This window comes from Hordeum vulgare, chromosome 3H, assembly GCF_904849725.1.
Source record: "Hordeum vulgare subsp. vulgare chromosome 3H, MorexV3_pseudomolecules_assembly, whole genome shotgun sequence".
NCBI classification, from domain to species: Eukaryota; Viridiplantae; Streptophyta; class Magnoliopsida; order Poales; family Poaceae; genus Hordeum; species Hordeum vulgare.
Window position 1 is genome coordinate 526665118 of NC_058520.1, and position 18427 is coordinate 526683544.

At 50.0% G+C, this 18427-nt stretch overlaps 1 protein-coding gene across 1 annotated transcript; it reads left to right on the top strand.

The window, feature by feature from the left end:
• The first annotated feature begins 14129 nt into the window (after positions 1-14129).
• On the top strand, positions 14130-17523 carry LOC123440415 (cation/H(+) antiporter 15-like). Its single transcript, XM_045116983.1, has 3 exons — positions 14130-15685; positions 15803-16214; positions 16332-17523. Exons 1-3 carry the CDS (start codon positions 14411-14413, stop codon positions 17270-17272), a joined length of 2628 nt encoding a protein of 875 aa, XP_044972918.1. The 5' UTR covers positions 14130-14410; the 3' UTR covers positions 17273-17523.
• The last annotated feature ends 904 nt before the right edge of the window (positions 17524-18427 follow it).

Here is an 18427-nt window from a genome sequence, read left to right on the forward strand (position 1 = left end):
ACGTTGCGGCCAATTTGGTTATGAAGACAATTCTGGATGCAGCGTTGATAAGTCGCCCCTGCGCTCTTGAGTCCAAAAGGCATGGACACATAGCAAAAGGCCCCGAAGGGGGTTATGAAGGCCGTCTTCTCCTGATCTTCCACGGCCATCTTGATCTGATGATAACCTGAATAGGCGTCCAAAAAGCACAATCGTTCGCATCCCGCCACCGAGTCAATGATTTGATCGATGCGGGGAAGAGCGAAAGGATCTTTGGGGCAAGCTCTGTTGAGATCCGTATAGTCAATACACATGCGGAAGGTGCCATTCTTCTTGAGTACCAACACCAGGTTAGCCAGCCATTTGGGGTGAAAAACTTCCACGATGAACCCGGCGGCTAAAAGACGGGCGACTTCCTCTCCAATCGCCTTGCGTCGCTCCTCGTTAAATATGCGAAGGTACTGTTGGACAGGTTTGCATTTTGGGTCAACATTAAGATGGTGCTCAGCGAATTCTCACGGTACACCCGGCATGTCAGAAGGCTTCCATGCAAAGATGTCCCGATTCTCACGGATGAATTCGATGAGCGCGCTTTCCTATTTGGGATCCAGACCTGTCCCAATGGTGAACTGCTTAGATGAATCGCCAGGCACAAAATCAATTGTCTTAGTGTCATCCGTCGGTTTGAACTTGAGGGGCGACTCAGAATCTGTAGTCGGCTTCTTGAGTGGTGACATGTCAGCCGGGTCAACATTGGCCCGATGGTGCTTGAGCTCTTCCACCGCACAGGCGACTTCTGCATAAGCCGCGTCCCCTTCTTTGCATTCCTTTGCGATCCTTCTATCTCCATCAACCGTGATGGGTCCTTTAGGACCAGGCATTTTGAGCTTGAGGTAGACGTAGCATGGGCGGGCCATGAAGCGGGCGTAAGCCGGTCGCCCGAACAGCGCATGGTATGGGCTTTTCAGCTTGACCACCTCGAAGATTAGAGACTCCGACCTGTAATTCTGCGCAGTTCCAAACGCTACTGAGAGCCTGACCCGGCCTATGGAATAAGCCGACTTGCCCGGGACGATTCCGTGGAAAACCGTGGTCGAAGGCATCAAGTCTTTTTCCAATAGATTCATCCTCTGGAAGGTGTCGAAGTATAGGATATTGATGCTGCTGCCACCATCCATTAATACCTTTGACGGGGTGTAACCCCCCACTTGGGGAGCCACGACTGACGCCAGGTCGCCCGGATTATCTATTCTTGGCGGGTGATCCTCCCTACTCCATGTGATGGTCTGCTCGGACCAGTGGAGATATCTGGGAATCGCTGGCTCAGTTACACTGTACGCCCGGTGACTTACCTTTTTATCACGCCTGCAAGCATTAGTGGTGAAAACGTGGTACTGCCCATTACTTAGTTGTTTGGGATTGCTGCGGAAGCCCCCATTGTCATCCTGGTCCTGTGGAGCCCCTTGTGGGGGTGGCTGGTGGAAAGCTCCTGGCGGGTTGTACCGCCGCTGGTGATGCACTGGGTACTGACCGCCTCCCGGCTGCGGTCCTCCCTATGCACCTGGCTCGGGAAAACCACCAAAAGGGTTCTGTCTTTGGTTGGGTGCGGCGAGTTGGTCTTGGCGCCGGTCTGGACCTTCGTTTTGACTCTTCTTGATCGCCTCAGCCCGAAACTCTCGCATTACGAAGCAGTTCTCCCAAGAGTGGCCCGCCGGGCCGTCGGCCGTGGCGTGGTGCGGGCAAGGGCCTTTGAGTAGCTCTTCATAGTTACGCGGCCTTTTCTCACTGAAACCGTGATTCTTCTTTTTGCCGTCATTGGTATTGGTGTTTGCAACCAAGTCCGAGGGCTCCTCTTGTGGTCTACGCTTGCCGTTGGTCCCCTGATTGTGACGATTGCGGCCCTGGAAGCGGGTGTGATTTTTTGTTGAATTGCCCTTTTTGGGCGAGTTACCCTTCCCATCCTCACCGGGATCCTTGGTATCATCGGCCTCGGCATACCTAGTGAGGGTATCCTTCAGTTCGCCCATATCCCGGACTTTCCGTTTGAGTCGCCCCAACTTCTGTACTAAGGGATCGTAATGGCAATTGTGCTCGAGGATGAGCACAGCTTGAGCCGCCGTAATACCGTCTGACGAATGAATAATTTCTGCCACCCGCCGCGACCAATGGTGGGCCGATTCGTCCGAGCGTTGTACGCAGTGTTGTAAGTCGACGATCGTCATCGGTCGTTTACAGGTTCCTCGGAAGTTTTTGATGAAACGCTCTTTCAGCTCGGCCCAGGACTGGATAGAATTGGGAGGTAAGTTTTTCAGCCAAGTGCGCGCCGACCCCTCGAGCATCATGGTGAAATATCCGGCGCAAACCGCCTCATTTACGTCGAGCATGTCCATGGCAATCTCATAACCCTCGATCCATTACGTTGGTTCGAGATCTGGTGTATAATTAGGCACCTTTCTTGGTCCTTTAAAATCCTTGGGCATTCTCTCGTTCCGAAGGGCTAGGGACAAGCACGGTACCCCAAATCGCCCTCCGCCCCCTACGAGGGGGGCCTGGGCGTCTTGGATGTTGGGGAGATCTCTGCCCGGCGGATTTCGCTCGGGCGGGTTGTCCTGCGGGAAGTGTCGCGGACCACTGTTTACGGCTGGCTGATCCTCCGGCCTACTCCCGGTGTAACTCGCCTGAGGGGTGGAGTGCAATCTCTCGAGGCTGTGTGAGAATTGAGCGTTTTGAACCACTGCTGTCTTCAACATCTCGATGGCATTCCTTGCTTCTATCTCAGCTGGGGTGTTGCCGTGAATCGGGAGAGACTCCAGGTGGCGAGTTGCGGCCAGCACATTATCCACCGGATTGGAGAAGTGGCCTTGGGGCGTCCGGAAACGGGGAATCTGGCCCTCAGTCGGATGATCCGGCGGGTTAGGTGGGCGACCCTGTCCTCCTGCTGGGGCGGCTCCTACCCCGGGGGTTCGGGGAGTGTCGAATAGACGGGTCGGATTGAGGTCGTGCGGCAGGTGCCCCTGGTGTCTCCTCTCCTTTCGGCCGTAATTTGGGCTTGCCAAGTCTCGATTTTGGCGGATTCCACCTCAGCATCCCGGTGGGTTTTAGCCACCGCCTCGCGGAGCTTTGCTAACTCTGCGTTTATCTCTTCTTGGTTCTCCGGCGTGAGGGGAGTCGCCGTCAGTCTCGTGATCTCTGCTGCTAAATCCGCCAGGACTGCGGCTGGGCTTCTGGACGCTTCGCCAGTCCCAGCACCTCCAGTGGGGTTTTGTGCTGGTTGAGTTGCTCCGGCCATGTAGATGGCGATCTGGCGGCGGGTTCGGTCAAGTACCTCCGGATCCATGGCCAGCGATAAGCTTCCGAGGCCGTCCCCGTGGAGGGACCGGATAGAATCTGAGTCGCCCATGGATGATTCGTCGTCCGAGTTGATCGGGGTAATCTCCTGACTCGCCGGGTGCTCTGGCTCCTCCGATCCCTGCGTGAACCCCACAAAGACCGGGCGAGTTAAGTTTCGTGTTATAACTGGGCGGACATACCTGGCCGGCTCGACGATGTCGGTGGAGATGTCCGGCTCAGGGACGGGTGATCCGATCATGCCGATGAAGACGTTGATCCCGCCAAAGGAGACCCTGTAGCCAGATTCGATCGAATCCGCTTCAGGTCCCCATAGCTGGTTGTCGATGTATATTATCCCGCGGCGGCTTCGGGACATGAGCGCCGTCGCGTAACTCCCAAACCCTGGTAGGGCTCCCTTTGAGAACTCAACTCCACCGTGCGTAGGCCCCACGGTGGGCGCCAACTGTCGCGGTTTTGTCACGGCAGATGTCCTCGTGAAAGGACTTAGTACTGGAGCCATCGCACCTTGGTGGCGACTCAAAGGGGTTAAACGGAAGGAACACGGCGATTTACCCAGGTTCGGCCCCTCGAGAGGAGGTAATAGCCTACGTCCTGCTTTGTGTGTATTGATGTGGATTCGATTACAAGGGAGGCGTAACTCGCCTAACCTAGCACTCGATGATTTCTAACCTGACCCTCTCCTCCTTAGGACTCGCCTTTATATATAGGTCGAGGCCTTAGGGTTTACAAGAGTCCCTTCCTTCTTACAACTCGTGATCATTGTGGTCTCTAAGTCGCCGTCCTTCAAAACCCGGAGACCTTCCAGAAATCATAACCGTCCCTCGGCCTTGAACCGGCCAGGCCGAAGCCCGAATAACCTAGAGGATGAATCGCCTTACTGGTAACCCGGCCCATCTTGGGCGGGTCATTTAATAGGTAATATCCCCAACATATGAGACCTCCGATAAATTATATGCTTGCAAGATGGAGGAGAATTCGTCTGTCAGTGAACATGTGCTCAAAATTTCTGGGTACTCAAACCGTCTAGCTGAGCTGGGGATTGAACTCCCGCAAGAGGCTATCACTGACATAATTCTTCAATCACTGCCGCCAAGCTATAAGGGCTTTGTGTTGAACTACATCATGCAAGGGATGAACAAGTCACCCGGCGAGTTGTTTGCGATGCTGAAAGTCGTAGAGTCTAAACTCCGTAAAGAGCATCAAGTGTTGATGGTGAATAAGACCACTAGTTTCAAGAGAAACGGCAAAGGGAAGAAGGGTAATTCAAAGAAGAGTGGCAAGCCTGTTGCCAATCCGACGAAGAAACCCAAAGCTGGACCTAAGCCTGAAACATAGTGCTACTATTGGAAGGGTATGGGTCACTGGAAGCGCAACTGCCCCAAGTATCTGGCTGATAAGAAGGCGGCCAAAGAAAAATCAGGTATATTTGATATACATGTTATTGATGTGTACTTAACCGGCTCTCGTAGTAGTGCCTGTGTATTCGATACCGGTTCTGTTGCTCATATTTGCAACTCGAAACAGGAACTGCGGAATACGCGAAGGCTGGCGAAAGATGAAGTGACGATGCGCGTAGGAAATGGTTCCAAGGTTGATGCAATCGCCGTCGGCACAGTTTCACTTCAATTACCATCAGGATTAGTTATGAACTTGAATAATTGTTATTTAGTGCCTGCGTTGAGCATGAACATTATATCTGGATCTTGTTTATTGCGAGACGGTTACTCTTTTAAGTCAGAGAATAATGGTTGTTCTATTTCTATGAGTAACATCTTTTATGGTCATGCACCCAATGTGAGAGGATTGTTCATATTGAATCTTGATAGTGATAATACACATATACATAACATTGAGACCAAAAGAGTTAGAGTTAACAATGATAGCGCCATGTTTTTGTGGCACTGCCGCTTAGGTCATATTGGTGTAAAGCGCATGAAGAAACTCCATACCGATGGACTTTTGGAGTCACTTGACTTTGATTCACTTGACACGTGCGAACCATGCCTCATGGGCAAGATGACTAAAACTCCGTTCTTCGGAACAATGGAGCGTGCCAGTGACTTGTTGGAAATCATACATACCGATGTGTGCGGTCCGATGAGCATGGAGCCACGCGGCGGATATCGTTATTTTCTCACCTTCACTGACGATTTGAGTAGATATGGTTATGTCTACTTAATGAAGCACAAGTATGAAACATTTGAAAAGTTCAAGCAATTTCAGAGTGAAGTTGAAAATCATCGTAACAAGAAGATCAAGTTCCTACGGTCCGATCGTGGGGGTGAATATCTGAGTTTCGAGTTTGGTGCTCACTTAAGACAATGTGGAATTGTTTCGCAGTTGACACCGCCTGGAACACCACAGCGTAATGGTGTGTCCGAACGTCGTAATCGTACTTTATTAGAGATGGTGCGATCTATGATGTCTCTTACCGATTTGCCGTTATCGTTTTGGGGTTATGCATTACACACAGCTGCATTCACTTTAAAAAGGGCACCATCAAAATCCGTTGAGACGACACCATACGAACTGTGGTATGGCAAAAGGCCAAAGTTGTCGTTTCTTAAAGTTTGGGGATGTCATGCTTATGTTAAAAAGCTTCAGCCTAAAAAGCTGGAACCCAAAGCGGAAAAGTGCATCTTCATAGGTTGCCCAAAAGAGACAGTTGGGTACACCTTCTATCTCAAATCCGAGGGCAAAGTGTTTGTTGCTAAAAACGGAGCTTTTCTCGAGAAGGAGTTTCTCTCGAGAGAATTGAGTGGGAGGAAGATAGAACTTGATGAGGTTGTCGAACCTCTCATCCCTCTGGATGGTGGCGCAGGGCAAGGGGAAACCCCTGTCGTTGCGACGCCGGTTGAGGAGGAAGTTAATGATGATTATCATGAAACTCCGGTTCAAGTTCCTATCGAACCGCACAGGTCGACGAGACCACGTGTTGCTCCAGAGTGGTACGGTAATCCCGTTTTGTCAATCATGTTGTTAGACAACAATGAACCTGCAAATTATGAAGAAACAATGGTGGGCCCAGATTCCAACAAATGGCCGGAGGCCATGAAGTCCGAGATAGGATCCATGTATGAAAACAAGGTGTGGACTTTGGAAGTACTACCTGAGGGACGCAAGGCTATTCAGAACAAATGGATCTTTAAGAAGAAGACGGACGCTGACGGCAATGTGACCGTTTATAAAGCTCGACTTGTGGCAAAGGGTTTTTCACAAGTTCAAGGAGTTGACTACGATGAGACATTCTCACCCATAGCGATGCTTAAGTCCGTCAGAATCATGTTAGCAATAGCTGCATTTTTCGATTATGAAATCTGGCAGATGGATGTCAAAACGGCGTTCCTTAACGGTTTCCTTAAGGAAGAGTTGTATATGATGCAACCCGAAGGTTTTGTCGATCCTAAAAATGCTAACAAGGTATGCAAGCTCCAGCGATCCATTTATGGGCTGGTGCAAGCATCTCGGAGTTGGAATAAACGCTTTGATGAGGTGATCAAAGCATTTGGGTTTATACAAGTGGTTGGAGAATCTTGTATTTACAAGAAAGTGAGTGGGAGCTCTGTGGCGTTTCTAATATTATATGTGGATGACATATTACTGATTGGAAACAACGTAGAGTTTTTGGAGAGCATAAAGGATTACTTGAATAAAAGTTTCTCTATGAAGGACCTAGGAGAAGCTGCTTACATTCTAGGCATTAAGATCGACAGGGATAGATCGAAACGCCTGATAGGACTTTCACAAAGCACATACCTTGATAAAGTTTTGAAGAGGTTCAAAATGGAACAGTCCAAGAAAGGGTTCTTGCCAGTTTTACAAGGTACGAGATTGAGTAAGACTCAGTGCCCAGCAACTGATAAAGATAGAGAGCATATGAGCACCGTCCCCTATGCTTCAGCCATAGGATCTATCATGTATGCAATGTTGTGCACTAGACCGGACGTTAGCCTGGCCATAAGTATGGCAGGCAGGTTCCAGAGTAATCCAGGAGTGGATCACTGGACGGCGGTCAAGAATATCCTGAAGTACCTGAAAAGGACTAAGGAGATGTTTCTCGTGTATGGAGGTGATGAAGAGCTCGCCGTAAAGGGTTACGTCGATGCAAGCTTTGACACAGATCCGGACGACTCTAAGTCGCAGACCGGATACGTATTTATTCTTAATGGGGGTGCGGTAAGCTGGTGCAGTTCCAAGCAAAGCATCGTAGCTGATTCTACATGTGAAGCGGAGTACTGCCTCGGAAGCGGCTAAGGAGGGTGTCTGGATGAAGCAGTTCATGACGGATCTTGGAGTGGTGCCAAACGCACTGAATCCAATAACCTTGTTCTGTGACAACACGGGTGCCATTGCCTTAGCAAAGGAACCACGGTTTCATAAGAAGACCAGACACATCAAACGATGCTTCAACCTCATCCGCGACTACGTCGAAGGGGAGGACGTAAATATATGCAAATTGCACACGGATCTGAATGTAGCAGACCCGCTGACTAAACCTCTTCCACGGGCAAAGCATGATCAACACCAGAACTGTATGGGTGTTAGATTTATTACAATGTAATTCGCATGGTGATGTGAGGGCTAGATTATTGACTCTAGTGCAAGTGGGAGACTGTTGGAATTATGCCCTAGAGGCAATAATAAATATAGTTATTATTATAATTCTTGTATCAAGATAATCGTTTATTATCCATGCTATAATTGTATTGAATGAAGACTTATATACATGTGTGGATACATAGACAAAACACTATCCCTAGCAAGCCTCTAGTTGGCTAGCCAGTTGATCAAAGATAGTCAGGGTCTTCTGACTATGTACAAGGTGTTGTTGCTTGATAACTGGATCACATCATTAGGAGAATCACGTGATCGACTAGACCCAAACTAATAGACGTAGCATGTCGATCGTGTCATTTTGTTGCTACTGTTTTCTGCATGTCAAGTATTTGTTCCTATGACCATGAGATCATATAACTCACTGACACCGGAGGAATGCTTTGTGTGTATCAAACGCCGCAACGTAACTGGGTGACTATAAAGATGCTCTACACGTATCTCCGAAGGTGTTCGTTGAGTTAGTATGGATCGAGACTGGGATTTGTCACTCCGTATGACAGAGAGGTATCTTAGGGGCCCACTCGGTAATACAACATCACACACAAGCCTTGCAAGCAATGTAACTTAGTGTAAGTTGCGGAATCTTGTATTACAGAACGAGTAAATAGACTTGCCGATAAACAAGATTGAAATAGGTATGCGGATACTGACGATCGAATCTCGGGCAAGTAACATACCGAAGGACAAAGGGAATGACATACAGGATTATATGAATCCCTGGCACTGAGGTTCAAACGATAAGATCTTCGTAGAATATGTGGGATCCAATATGGGCATCCAGGTCCCGCTATTGGATATTGACCGAGGAGTCACTCGGGTCATGTCTACATAGTTCTCGAACCCGCAGGGTCTGCACACTTAAGGTTCGATGTTGTTTTATGCGTATTTGAGTTATATGGTTGGTTACCGAATGTTGTTCGGAGTCCCGGATGAGATCACGGACGTCACGAGGGTTTCCGGAATGGTCCGAAAACGAAGATTGATATATAGGATGACCTCATTTGATTACCGGAAGGTTTTCGGAGTTACCGGGAATGTACCGGGAATGACGAATGGGTTCCGGGTGTTCATCGGGGGGGGGGGGGGGGTAGCCCACCCCGGGAAAGCCCATAGGCCTTGGGGGTGGCACACCAGCCCTTGGTGGGCTGGTGGGACAGCCCAAGAAGGCCCTATGCGCCATAGATAGAAAATCAAAGAGAAAAAAGGGAGGTGGGAAAGAAGAGAAGGACTCCACCTTCCAATCCTAGTTGGACTAGGATTGGAGGAGGACTCCTCCTCCCTTGGTGGCGCAGCCCTTGGGGCTCCTTGAGCCTGAAGGCAAGCCTCCCCTCCCCTCCTCCTATATATATATGGAGCTATTAGGGCTGATTTGAGACGACTTTTGCCACGGCAGCCCGACCACATATCTCCACGGTTTTACCTCTAGATCGTGTTTCTGCGGAGCTCGGGCGGAGCCCTGCTGAGATTAGATCACCACCAACCTCCGGAGCACCGTCACGCTGCCGGAGAACTCATCTACCTCTCCGTCGCTCTTGCTGGATCAAGAAGGCCGAGATCATCGTCGAGCTGTACGTGTGCTGAACGCGGAGGTGCCGTCCGTTCGGCACTAGATCGTGGGACGGATCGCGGGACGGTTCGTGGGACGGTTCACGGGGCGGATCGAGGGACGTGAGGACGTTCCACTACATCAACCGCGTTTCTTAACGCTTCTGCTGTGCGATCTACAAGGGTACGTAGATCGGAAATCCCCTCTCGTAGATGGACATAACCATGATAGGTCTTCGTCCGTGTAGGAAATTTTTTGTTTCCCATGCGACGTTCCCCAACAATAGTGTCTCTAGTGGCATCTCTCATGAAAGCAACATAGGATGGGTAAACAAATTACTGTTGGGCACTTGACAGAAACGTGGATAGTTTTGGGCGATTCCGAGAACTTTTATTTTCTGCACAAAAACAACACCACGGTAATTGTGCCGAAAACAACTTGAGGTTAGTTCTAAATAAATCATATAAAGTGCATCAAAACCGTATAAAATTATTATAAACATATGCAAATATGGCATGAATACTTCATAAATTATCGATACGTTCGAGACGTATCTCGTATCTCCTTGGTTCATCGTTCGGTGTGATATCATGAAACATGTATCAATCTGTGGTCATGTGATTAGTGCATCCACTATCAAGAATTCATTCCTTTCCTTCGGACATGTAGTATTTGAAGTTTGCCATGAGACTTAGGTTCTGCAATAGTATTCTCAAATCCAATGTCGAATTCCTCATCTTCATCAGAGTAGCCATGTTCCACATTGTCGTCATCAAATGGAATGTCCTTGTCACAAATATCAAGAGAGTTGTTAGAGTTATGACCATGAAAATGTCCAAGATTATGAATGTGTATGGTTCGATAATGATGTTATTGATAGTTATGATATCTCCTTTAGCACGCATGAGGTCACGAAGCTCGAATATATATTTATCAAAGTTAGGGTCACTCGGCTTCATTTTGTGAAAGACATTAGTTTTATGGATAATAACATCGAGATTTTTCAAGGAATAGTTTGGATATCTCTTATCCAAGTCCTTCCACAAAGTGTAGGCACACACAAAGTTTTCCATGCTACTGGGAACATTTTTGGGTAATCGACTAATGATAAGATTAACGGTTCTAAGATTATGAAGAATGTCAATTTCTTACTCGTGAGTAGGATGTAAGGTATTAACGGGGGGGGGGGGGGGGTCATAGGGACTATCAACATACTTGCTTAAATCAAATTCATCAAATATTTGGAGCATTTTGTTTTTCCATTTACTATAATACTCCCCATTGAGAATAGGCACTCTACAGCTAAGACTCCCCAAAGTAGACACATCCATGTTCCTCCAGTGGTGATAAAACCAAAGCAATGGATACCAAAGCTCTGATACCAATTGTGGAACCAAGAAGTGGCGTCTGGAGAGGGGGGAGGGGTAGATATAAACTTAACAAGATATATGAGCATTTTAGTTGACTTGAAATTTAGGCAGATTTTGCACAAGTTAAGTTGCATCCAAGAGTTTCTACACATGCATATCTAGAGGTTGAGCAGCGGAAAGTAAATAGCATGCATTTGCAAGAAACTTAAGGGCTTGTTTGGTTCCTTGAATTTTGATGGGGTTTGGAGGGGATTGAAAGGGATTAGATCCCCTACAATTCAGAATCCACCTCAATCTCCTCCAATTCTCTCCAACCCCTTTGTGGGAGGGATTAACCAAACAAGCCCTAAAGAGTATGGTGGAGTGGGAAGATCAAACACAATGAAGATACGAAGACTTTTGGTGTGGTTCCGAGGGACTTCAACCCACGAAGGGTAACGGCTGTGCGAGTCCACAGACGGATCCACCCACAAAGGGTCCAGGAAGAAGCAACCTTGTCTATTACACCATGGCTTACGTCGATGAAGGACTAGTTTCACTCGGGGTAGATCTTCACAAAGTAGGCGATCTGCTTGCCCTTACAAAATTCTTGGTTCAATTGCACATGATTTGGAGGCTCCCAAGTGACACCTAACCAATCTAGGAGACACCACTCTCCAAAAGGTAACATATGTGGTATGGATGATGAACTCCTTGCTTTAGTGCTTCGAAAGATAGTATCCTCAACACTCAATCACTCTTTCTTAGAATTTGGCTTTGTAGAAGAGATTGGGTGGAAAGCAACTTAGGGAGGCTAGAAATTAAGATTCATATGGTTGGAGTGGAAGATCTTGGTCTCAGCACACGAGTATGTGGTTCTCTCTCAAAAAATGAATGATGGAAGTGTTTGCTTGTTCTAAGTGCTCTCTCTATGAAAGAGAGGGAGGTGGAGGGGTACATATAGCAATCTCCATAAATTCAGTTGTTACAACATCATTTCCCAACTTGGTGGAATTGAAGTAAAAACTCGGTTATACTGACTAGTGCAAAATGTCCTAACTTTTGGCATTTTGATGAGACCGATAGAAAACAACTCGGCGAGACCAGTTTGGTTGATCTAGACAGTTCAAGTGACTCGATGGCACCGAAATGCAAAACTCGGAAATTCTGATATTTGACAATTAGATACCAACAAGGTGGTCACTGCTTTTTGGTTGTACCGAACCGAATCTCGGTTGTGCCGAGGTGCTAGGGTTTGGCTTGGGTTCTGTTTGTGGGAAACTTGGTGGGGCCGAAATGGGATATGTTGGTAGCACCGATTTTGATACTTTAGGTTTTGGAAATGATGTTTTTGTGAGAGCTTGGTTGAGGTTTTTGGTGGCAAACCTCTAAGCACTTGAGCAACCAAATCATTATCAATACCTCATCCCCTTTTAATGGTATTGGCTTTCCTATGGACTCAATGGTGGTTTCTCACACAAAATGAAATGTAGAGTCTTGAATCTTGAAGATTTGCCAATAAGATTTCTTTCCATCTTGGGGATCCTTCTCATAATTCCCAGCCATTTCACTCTTTTGACTTCCCTGAAATATACTAGGTAAAACTGTTAGTCCAAGAGGTAATGTATGTTGTCATTAATTATCAAAACCATCAAGGAAGCATTTGTGCTTTCAGTTGCTCCCTCGTGGCTCTTCTGGTCACTTCCCAAAGCTTCTAGGGTCTCTGATATACAAAAATAACCTGCGTAAAGTTTCATCGTGTTTGGACTTTGTTTGGTGTTGTTTCTCTAAAAATGTCAAAAAATGAAAAAAAAACAAACAAAAACTCTCACTAGACTCTGAGTTAATAGGTTAGTCCTAGAGAATATTATAAATTAACATACAAAGCATCCAAAAATGATAATATAATAGTATAGAACAATAAAAAAAATTGTAAATACGTTGGAAATGTATCAATAAGCAAGAATTAGAACCAACATAACAACAGAAAAAGAACATCAAGGATAGAAGATGCTCAAGAAACAACTAACAAGCTCCGAATGCACCAGGAACAAGCTTAGCATTTAAGCATGTGTAAACTCCATATCATGTCATCAATGTGACTAAGACAAGTGAGCCGCCCGACGTTGGAGGAAGGCCACGATCCGTTAAGTCCCATGAGGCCACTGTTGTCCTGCCATCAGTCTCCTCTGAAGAAGCCCCTTGCCTTCTTGTGATGGATCAGAGTACACCATGATGTTGGCAGGCGGGTGCTAATAGGTTGCCGGGGATAGGACGACATGCACGACGACAAAATCCCATACATGATCACCGCGCCCGGCAAAGACCATAACACCTATCGCAATCTCTCGACCAGGAACACAACTGAAGATCCACTGACAATCCACCACCCACATTGAAGCCCCGACCACTACCCCACACTCACAAGGCGGCGCCTTCAAGAAGAAACATGATGCGTGAGCGCCGGAGCCACGCAATCTTAGAGTTTTTGGGTTTTCACCCAGGACATGAAGATGAAGGGCGGGGGATCGATCTCGGTGTCACCTACAATAAGAAGACCACCGCGTGAAGCATCGTTGACATCGTGACCACCGCCACCAGTCAAGGTTTTCCCGCGATCCTGAGCTCCCATCCCGAACGACCTAAGCAACCTCTAGATTCGGCCAACCGGAGGTCGTTGGCATCGTGGGTTGGCAGGGTAGGACGATGAGCGAGGGAAGGGACCATCGTGTTCATATAGGTGCCACGGGCCAACGGAGTGGCCCAAGACCGAGATCCACCCATTTCGCCGCTTCTTGCTGACCCGGCTAAGAGTTACACTCGACAACATCTACGCCCACCACCCGCCGCAGAATGGAGGTGCACTCCGTTACTATAGTCGCCTCCCTAGATACGAGCGCTCCACGGGTGGACCACCACCATGCAGCCCAACACCCCCCTCCTGTGCATGTGCGTGTCGAACCCCCGTCAAAACCCACAAGCCCCATGCCACCATCTGGGAGGAAGAAAACGGTCACACTGTCGTACGGGTTTTGCCCCGCGATGCCCGCCGATGGTGATGAGGGGAGGGGGCATTGCCGTGTGCTAGGGTTTGGTCCCCTAGTCTCCACGAGGGGCGACACGGGAGAGAAGGGCGCTCTCAACAAATCTGAACTGATGAAGCAATAAGGGGACTTTACTTTGGAGCACCAAGTAGTAGGTGCATGCGAGATGGGCCGATCCTTAATGAGAACCACACAATTCGCGGTAGAATTAGAAATGAGCATGACCGGTCAATACCGGAGATCCTGCGCAAGCTCCAAAGTGCCCGGGCAACCGATCGGCAGCCGATACAACGTCGAGTGACCCGATTCCCTCTCGTCTCTCTCGTTTGACCCTTTCCTCCCACTTTCTCCGAGTTGTGTTGTGCCTCGGCCTCGTCCCTCGTGCCCCCGGTGCAACCTCCCCAAGGTTCTCCGGAGGAAAAACTCTCAAGGCGCACACGGCCGGGTGGCAAATCTAGCTAGCAGGGAGCGTGTGATCACCGTGCGAGAGGGCTCCCCCGTGCCGCGCCGTGCCATGCGGCAAGATGGCATCCACCGTAGCGCCATTGAACGCCGACGTCGACCTGCCGACGAACGTGACCGCGCAGACCCACAATGCGACGGCGTCCAAGGTCACAAACATGGTGGTGTGCTACTCGCCCATGATGATCACCACCAACGGCATCTGGCAGGGCGTCAACCCGCTCGAGTTCTCCCTCCCGCTCTTCATCCTCCAGGTCGCCGTCATCGTCATCACCACGCGCTTCATCGTCCTCCTCCTCAGGCCCTTCCGGCAGCCCCGCGTCATCGCTGAGATCCTCGCCGGCGTCGTGCTCGGCCCGTCCCTGATGGGCCAGATGGATGTGTGGGGCAACATGGTGTTCCCGCAGCGCAGCCTGCTCACGCTCGAGACGGTGGCGCACCTCGGCCTTCTCTACTTCCTCTTCCTCGTCGGGCTGGAGATGGACCTCGACGTGATCAGGCGGTCCGGCAGGAAGGCGCTGTTCGTGGCCTTGGCCGGGATGGCGCTGCCCTTCTGCATTGGCACCGCCACGTCCTTCATATTCCGGCACCAGGTGTCCCGGAACGTGCACCAGACCTCCTTCCTGCTCTTCCTTGGCGTCGCGCTCTCCGTCACGGCGTTCCCGGTGCTCGCCCGCATCCTTGCCGAGATCAAGCTGCTCAACACGGACCTCGGCCGCATCGCCATGTCCGCCGCCATCGTCAACGACATGTGCGCGTGGATCCTGCTCGCGATGGCCATCGCCATCACGGAGGTGGACAGCACGGCGCTGTCGTCCCTGTGGGTGCTCCTCTCCGGGGTGGTCTTCGTGCTCATATGTTTCTACGTCGTGCGCCCAGCGATGTGGTGGCTCATCCACCGCATCCCCGAGGGCGAGAGCATCAGCGACATGGAGGTGTCGCTCATCCTTGCCGGCGTCATGCTCGCCGGAGTCTGCACCGAAGCCATCGGCATCCACTCCGTCTTCGGCGCCTTCATCTACGGCCTGGTCATCCCGAGCGTGCCGCTCGGCGTCACACTCATCGAGAAGCTCGAGGACTTCGTCACCGGGCTCCTCCTCCCGCTCTTCTTCGCCATCAGCGGCTTGCGTACCAACATTACCAAGGCGCGTGATCCTGTGACCGTCGGCCTGCTCGTGCTCGTCTTCGTCATGGCCAGCTTCGCTAAGGTCATGGGCACCATCATCATCGCCGCGCTCTACACCATGCCGTTCCGTGAGGGCATCGCCCTCGGCTTCCTCATGAACACCAGGGGGCTCGTGGAAATGATCGTGCTCAACATTGGGAGAGACAAGCAGGTACGCACACGGTCACACCGTCACACGCACAGCAAATTCCCCCCTTATTTTTAGTCTCAAACGCACAGCAAATATCGGTGTCAAGCCATTGATCAAGTTAAGCGTACGTGCATATAGGTGTTGGATGACGAGTCGTTTGCGGTGATGGTGATGGTGTCGGTGGGGATGACGGCTCTGGTGACGCCGATCGTGACGGGGTTGCACAAGCCGGCGCGGCGGCTCGTCGTGTACAAGCGGAGGAACCTACAGCGCATCAGGCACGACAGCGAGCTCCGGATGCTGGCCTGCGTGCACACCACCCGCAACGTGCCGTCCGTGCTGTCGCTGCTGGAGCTGTCCAACCCCAGCAAGCGCTCCCCCATCTTCATCTACGCGCTCCACCTCGTCGAGCTCACGGGGCGAGCCTCCAACATGCTCGCCGCCGCCGCCGCCTCTGCCTCCACAAATAATAACCGGTCTGGCTCCTCTGCCTTGCCGGCTACGACGGAGCACATCTTCAACGCCTTTGAGAACTACGAGATGCACACCGGTCAGTAGACACGGCATGACATTACATTACGTAAGGTCAAAAGGCTGGCTATATGCATGGCTACGTACGTACGTACGCTGACACGGAGGATGGACGGTGCTTGTGCGACGCATGCAGGTGGTGTCTCCATCCAGACGCTGGCGGCCGTGTCGCCGTACCAAACCATGCACGACGACGTGTCCGTCCTGGCGGAGGACAAGCACGTCTCGCTCATCGTCGTCCCTTTCCACAAGCAGCAGACGGTGGACGGCGGCATGGAGCCGATCAACCCCTCCATCCGCGCCTTCAACGAGAGCCTCCTGTCCGCGTCCCCGTGCTCCGTCGCCATCCTCGTGGACCGCGGCCTGAGCGCCGCCGCGGCGCGCATGGCCGACGAGCACCGCCTGGTGCTCTTCTTCTTCGGCGGGCCCGACGACCGCGAGGCGCTCGCCTACGCGTGGAGGATGGTGGAGAACCCCAGCGTCAGCCTCGCCATCGTGCGGTTCCTCCCGCCGGACTACCGGGAGCGATCCTTCTCCAGCCCCACCTACCGGTCGGCCGACACGGCGGACTCACGCGCGATCAACATCGGCACGGAGGGCAAGACGGAGCTGGAGATGGACGAGGAGTACCTCGGCGAGTTCCGCGCGCGCAACCAGGGCAACGGCGCCATCATGTACGCCGACAAGACGGTGACCAACAGCGAGGAGACGGTGGCGGCCATCAGGAGCATGGACAGCAGCACGCACGAGATGTACATCGTTGGCCGCCGCCCCGGCGAGGCCGGGTCGCCGATGACGTCGGCACTGGAGGACTGGATGGAGTGCCCGGAGCTGGGGCCCATCGGTGACATGCTCGTGTCGTCAGACTTCTCCATGGGGGTGTCGGTGCTGGTGGTCCAGCAGTACGTGGTGGCCGGGGCGCCCGTGGCAGCCGCGGCGCCGGCCGCCAGCGTCGATCCGGTACGCCAGTACCTGAGCAACGCCAACTTGCATCCGGTCGCGGGGCCCGGGGGGTACCAGACGATCCCGCCGTCGTCGGCGGCCAATAGCTGGTCTAGCGGCACCGTAGGCTTCTGAGGCGCGTAGGCTCTTGGCTGTTGGAATCTCTGTACTGTGTAGGATTAGTTGTATCGTTACTCGGTCATGGAACGTGCGTGAAGGCTGAGATTATTGTCTTCTGATCTAAGCCTGCTAGCTAGTAGCTTTTCAAAGTGATCACTCTTAGAACTAGACAATCTAGGCAGATTAGCTATGTAATACTCCCTCCGTCCCAAAATTCTTGTATTAAATTTATTTAGATATAAATAGGAAAAATGTCCGTGCGTTGCAACAGGAGATTTTTTTTTACATGTGCCTTGATTGTATCATTAATTATGTCAGCTAAGCAAACCTTTGAAACATATGCAAACCTACTAAAACAGAATTTTTACATTACAAAATATGATCCATGATATTTTTATTGCAATAAATGTGAGCAAGGAGTTTCTTGTAACATTACTTCTTTTGTTGGTAAAAAAACAATAAGTATGGATGAAAAAAGAGTAATTCATTTAAACTAACTATAATTTAGCAACTTAAAACCATTTGATTATATTTTTTCTTCATTCAGTTCTATAAGGAACCACGAAGCGAACCACAAATCTCAGCATATTCATAATTTGAAATCAAGTTAAAAAATTACTCTATAGGTACCACTGAAAAAAGTGGTAGATATAGATCTCCAGGTATGCATCCTAAATTCTCTTTATTTCTGAAGATCCTAAATCCTAATAGCTTATAGGAATATCAAAATTATGGAACCAGGGAATGGTATTTGATGGCTTCCTATATCATTTGGAGATGAATTAAAAGAAACTCAAATCCAACATCAAATCTTTTCAGATTACACCATGGAATGGTATTTGACTACACCATGGAATCAGGGAATGGTATTTGACTACACCATGTTAAAAACTTTCCTAGAGATCGAATAAATTATCAAAGCAAGATAAACAAAATAGAATAAAGATATGTTGGTGTTTTGTTAATACCAGTAGAAGCAGCTCAAGATGCAAGTTGAAAGGCTAAACTGAAGGAAGCATGGCTAACAATCGAGAACTAACACTTGGTAATTACCTTTTTGTCACGCTTTGGCTGGGTCAGTCAGCAGGTTCCCAAGCGGTCGGGCTTTCTGCTTGCATGCCGCTTCAAGCAATGTTGTCGAGCAGTCCGTCGACCACGGTGCTGCTGCCC